The following is a 5,105-nucleotide window of genomic DNA, read 5'->3' as shown; positions in this document are numbered from 1 at the left end:
GTTTCGCACACTTACTACTCGAGTTTCAAATACAATACCCTCTTTAATAGACATAAGTTTATTGTCTCCATCTGCAAAGGGTAAGCGACGCACAGAGGAATTACCTGTCAGAAAAAAGAACCCTGATGGCATGTGAAGCCAAATGTGCAAAAATCAGAGTGAGGTAAAACTGTGGTAAAGTGGAGGCAATAAGTGAAAAAAGAGTTGGGTGACTTTCTGGTTCAACAACATGTCATAAAGATAACAAGTTATAGCGGTACAACAAAGTTAATGAACCCATTCAGATCTCCAGAAATGTTTTTAACAAACGAGCTGCAGTTTGCCATGTGTTGTTGGGCTAACATCCTTTTTGGAGTTTGCAGTTTATGGGAGCTAGTTTTATCCAAAAGATGTTGCTCATCTAATGAGTCATTTCCATAGTTAAGAAAAAAAAACAACACACTTGCTTTTTGTCTCTCTCCCCTCCTCTCTTAATTTCACTTACTCTTTATTCATTAAAAAGCTTTGAGTAGCCAGGCTTTCATGCGTCACCTGCTTTTCCCATGACGTTGATCCTCGCAAGACAGACTTCTTAACCGTCTCAAAGTATGATGACACATGCTTCATTGTCGGTAAGCATAAAGAAATTTAGTTCACTGTCTGGATTTATCTGAGGGCAACCTGAGAAGTAAGTCAGACAGAAACAACTCTTCCCAACATTCTGTTTTTTTAGTCAAATCGTTCAGTCATTTGTCTCTGTGGCTTTATTCACAGCCTTTACTGTCGCTTCCTCCCTCATTTTTTTTGCCTTATTTTCAGCAGGGTTTGTTATTGGCTAATTGTCTGCCTATAACAACAAATATTTTACATTTAGTTGAACTCTGTTTGTGGCATGAAATACTGCTCTTTTTTGAGTTAAAGCATCAAACCATTTGTTAGGGTGTGGGGCTTGAGTAACTTGCATCATGAAAGCCTTCTTATTACTGAAAAATAAATCGAGGATTTGGAAGAACTTGCTGGCATGCAGATGTCTTTTTTTCATGTTAGACAATGCCCAGTTATTCTTTATAATAGATTACATGGTAGTAAAAGAGTACAAAGCTGGCTCGAGAACCATCACAGACGGAAAACACGTAGGGCACAGCAAAATCAAAAAAAGGAGTACAAAGGTATATGTGTTCCTGTCCCCGTCTTTTAGAACTGTTTAAGGTTTATGACTTCAAAATGAGCGAAAATTGCACCATTTCTTATTTTAATATCATTTTCGATTTACATTATTAGTTTAGTATTTTGTTGAAGTTCTTTGCTTTCACACTGATACACACAAGATACCAAAAAGCTCTAACTGCTATTGAAGCTGTATAGTTAAGATCACCCTGTGGTGCCAAGTCACATCAACTAGTAACTAACAGATAAAGTGGATAAATGTCAAAACAAACATGGAGACGGTGTTACCTGAGGCACAGAACCAGTGAGGCTTTTGATTTCTCTCACAGCACTGACTTTCCTTTGGATTGTAACATGATGACCCACAGAGGTGTGTGTTTGGTTCAGTGCTGTGGATGTACAAAGACGGGCAAAAATAAACACACAAGCTGTCCACATCACATGAACAAAACCACAAAGTTGAACACAATTAATAGTTTGTTTGTTTTTTTGTTCTTTTGTAAACAGCATAGACTAATGTATGGCACACAAGTGTAAAATATGTATAGAGATTTCATTTAATAAAGTCAAACCGGAATAAATGGAAAGTGGAATGGTCCCTTTACCTATCTTTAGAGGTATGTGATACATCTTATATACCTATATCTGAAACCTATCCCAGCTACCATAGAGGCAAGCTACACCCTGGACAGATCACCAGCCTGACGCAGGGCTAACGCAGAGAGACAGACAACCATTTGCATTTACTCGTACGGGCAATTTGGAATCACCAATCAACCTAACACCACTAATTGCATTTCTTTGGACTGTGGGAGGAAGCCAGAGTACCCGAAGAAAACCAACACAGGCAAGGGGAGAACATGACAGAGAGAGAGAGAACTATATAAACATATAGATATGGATGTAAATTACATGAATTAAAAATTCCCCTCTTCCCCCTGCTTACCCCTTCTTCAAGCTTGGGTCCTCTGCTTGTCTACCACTACTGTGTCCGGTTCATAGCCATCACCAGTTTGTCTGTCTGTATCTGGAAGTCCCACAGGCTCTTAGTTTGGTCATTCACAACCACCCATGTCCTGTTTAGACCTCAGGACTTCCAGGCCATACTCTGCACAGATGTTCCTGTATGCTATGCTGGTGACTTGGTTATGGCGTCCTATGTATGCCCTGCCTGCTAGCATCTTGCACCCTACTGTTATGTGGCGGATTGTCTCAGTGGCATCTTTACACAGCCTGCACCTGGGGTCTTGCTTGGTGTGGTAGACTCCAGCTTCTATGGATCTTTTGCTCAGGGCTTGTTCCTGTACTGCCATGATTAGTGCCTCTGTGTTGTCTTTGAGACTTCCAGATACAGATGGGCAAACTGGTGATAGCTTACCAACCAGACATAACAAAGGTGAAAAAGCAGAGAACAGTGCCGTGGTGATACAATTAGCTATAAGAAGCAAGATTAGAAAGAAGGACGCTTGAGAAATGCCAAGGGCTGACAAAGACCTAGAATAATTGCAAAAAGTTCCTTTAACCTACCAGTTGGGTTGAAGCTCTGTGATCTGTAAAATAAAATGGGATGTAAAATTATTGTTTAAGAAAGGACCAATACGTTTCTTTATTGACCAATCTAAGGCAATTAATACTTTTGTTACAGTGTGCTTACCTGTTTTTCCACACCTGTGGACAAAAAGCATCAAGATTTTTAAATAAGAAGGAAATATGCTTAATTTCAGCTTATATTTCAGTTTACTGAAAAAAACAAAAAACAAAACAATTTCCACTTGAAAGGCCTGTAGAGGGAAAGACAAAGTCAACATACAGGCTTCACTCACAGTAATTAGCATAAGCTTCCTTTAACCATCCAAAGGAAAATGGAAAAAGGGAAATTTGCTACAAGCAAACTAATCGAAAGCTGATTATTTTTTTAAGCAAATGTAACCATGCAGACGCCTCAGTTTGACATACCTAAAGACTGATATGTAAAGTTGGATTCAAACAACAAAAAATGTCATGAAATCCATTCAGCAAAGAATGACATGCTATTATGTACTGAGCTGACCTGGAGTGAAATTCCTGACACAGCAGGATGAATCCTTCGATTGTATCTCCAACTTCTCATTTGAACAGCAGCACTGAGTCTCAGTGTCATACTGGCTGTGACCGCAGCACTCATGGTGACGGGAATTCCTCACCAGAATTGTCTTATTATCAGCTGGACCACAACACAACTGCTTGTCCTTATCAAAAACATCTGTGGAAAAGATCATTGTCTTTTTTTTTTTACTTCAAATATAACTCAACTGAGAAGCTGCTCCAATATCCTCAAAATGTTTGAATGGAGTACATTTCACAGAAATTTAATTTAGTCTTCTTTTCCAACTGTGTGTCTGCTCACCTTTACCACAGCATTCAGCCATTGGTCCACGTTTTGATATGATGGTTGATTGACAACATATTTCATTGATTGGGTTGTACACCTTTAGGTCACAGCACTTGGACACCTTTTCACTCAGACCCTGAGTAACACTGGCTGTTAAAACAAGACACAATCACTAGAACCACTGTCTAAAATCAGTACCAGAAAGTCCACAAGTTTAAAGAGAACAAAAAAGTTCAGTCTAGTGTGGTATTTTCATTTTTAGTTGAGCAGCACTGAGTCACTGGAAACCTAGAACAAAATATGAGCTGGATGAGCTTTGATGTCCACTCAAAAAAAAACTGGGAAAAATTATAAAAATGGATAGGCATATCCAATTTTGACCTCAGGACTTCGAGGCCATAATCAGCACAAATGTTTCTGTATACTATGCCGGCCACTTGGTTATGGCATTCCACGTACGACCTGCCTGCTAGCATCTTGCACCCTGTTGTTATGTGCTGATGGCTCAGAGGCATCTTTGCATAGTCTGCAAGTCTGCACCTGGGGTCTTACCTGGTGTGGTAGATCCCAACCTACCAGGTTGGGGTTCCAAGATGCTAGCAGGAAGGGCTAGCATCTTGGAATACCATAACCAGCTGACTAGCATAGTATACATATACAGGGACATGCAGAGATAAATGTAGCTATAACAAATGTTGACAACATCAGGAAGAAACATGAGAAACTTGAGAAATACCAAGAGCTGAAAGAGGAGAGAGGACATGGAACCAAAACCCAGTTTATATGTTCTCTGGAGAACATTAAAGTTCCACACAGAAAGGCCCTAGTCAGATGTTGGATGTTGGACCTTCTTACTCTTAGACAACAGTGCTAAACACTGTGCTATTGTGCTTCCTTTCAGTCTAAATTGGTACAATTCAACTCCAGTTTTAGTTATGTAGCTAGTTCATAAATTATTACCTGTGATGTTGTGTTTACAACAAGTGGCTGTTTCAGGATTGTAAGGCTCATTTCCACAACAAGACAAACTTCCACCTGGGTGAAGTCTGTTTCCACAGCAAGTAGCCTCTTGGATGTCATACACTGTTCCATCACAGTCTTTTCTGAAAAGCGAAGATAACCAAACCCAGGATATCAACACTGACAGTCATTTTCACAGACATAAAAGTACATATATATATTAACTATAATCATCACATCATCTGAACAGTCAAATCTGTACAGATTTCCTCATTTTTGCTTTATTATACTGCCCTCTGATGGAAAACATGTTAACGTCTACATACAACTAGACCATCGGTGTGCAAATAGATGCACTGCTTAGCTACAATATGACTGAAGGGATCACGTTTTAACATCTCCCTGTCTGTGATTGGCTGGTTTTGTGGCACAAATATAACGGTGTACAGAAAGAGTTGAAAGCGCACGGGCAGAAATGTTGAGAGCGCAAGCAGCACATTGCGAGCAAGCGCAAATGCAAAAACTCAGCGAGAGGGGCTGCTATTTTGTGTGTGTGTATGGATAATAGCAGACAGTAAAATACATTTTTTGCACGCAGCAATGAATTTTGTTCACTCAAATTTAGCTT

At 39.6% G+C, this 5,105-nt stretch overlaps 1 protein-coding gene across 1 annotated transcript; it reads right to left on the bottom strand.

Moving 5' to 3' along the window:
- Window positions 1–1,288: 1,288 nt before the first annotated feature.
- Window positions 1,289–4,133, bottom strand: LOC106455956 (galaxin-like). The gene is made up of 7 exons (XM_013907830.1): window positions 4,070–4,133; window positions 3,533–3,667; window positions 3,197–3,388; window positions 2,801–2,814; window positions 2,674–2,696; window positions 1,435–1,535; window positions 1,289–1,293 (listed from the first exon to the last, which is right to left on the bottom strand). The coding sequence occupies exons 1-7, from the start codon at window positions 4,131–4,133 to the stop codon at window positions 1,289–1,291; spliced, it is 534 nt and encodes a 177-aa protein (XP_013763284.1).
- Between the last annotated feature and the right edge of the window lie 972 nt (window positions 4,134–5,105).

The sequence above is a fragment of the Pundamilia nyererei genome, unplaced genomic scaffold (assembly GCF_000239375.1).
Source record: "Pundamilia nyererei isolate P.nyererei 1_Seehausen unplaced genomic scaffold, PunNye1.0 scaffold00539, whole genome shotgun sequence".
NCBI classification, from domain to species: domain Eukaryota; kingdom Metazoa; phylum Chordata; class Actinopteri; order Cichliformes; family Cichlidae; genus Pundamilia; species Pundamilia nyererei.
The sequence above is the reverse complement of the archived record's forward strand: the minus strand, read 5'-3'. Positions and strand labels throughout refer to the sequence as shown.

Bases quoted from the DNA above. Each gene is read 5' to 3' on its own strand.
- LOC106455956 (XM_013907830.1), bottom strand. From the start codon at position 4,133: ATGCTAGCCCTTCCTGCTAGCATCTTGGAACCCCAACCTGGTAGGTTG. The intron at 3,389-3,532 runs GTGAGCAGACAC...TCTTTTCCACAG, and splicing joins GGCTGAATGCTGTGGTAAAG to ATGTTTTTGATAAGGACAAG. The intron at 1,536-2,673 runs GTAGGTTAAAGG...GTACATCCACAG, and splicing joins ACAGAGCTTCAACCCAACTG to CACTGAACCAAACACACACC.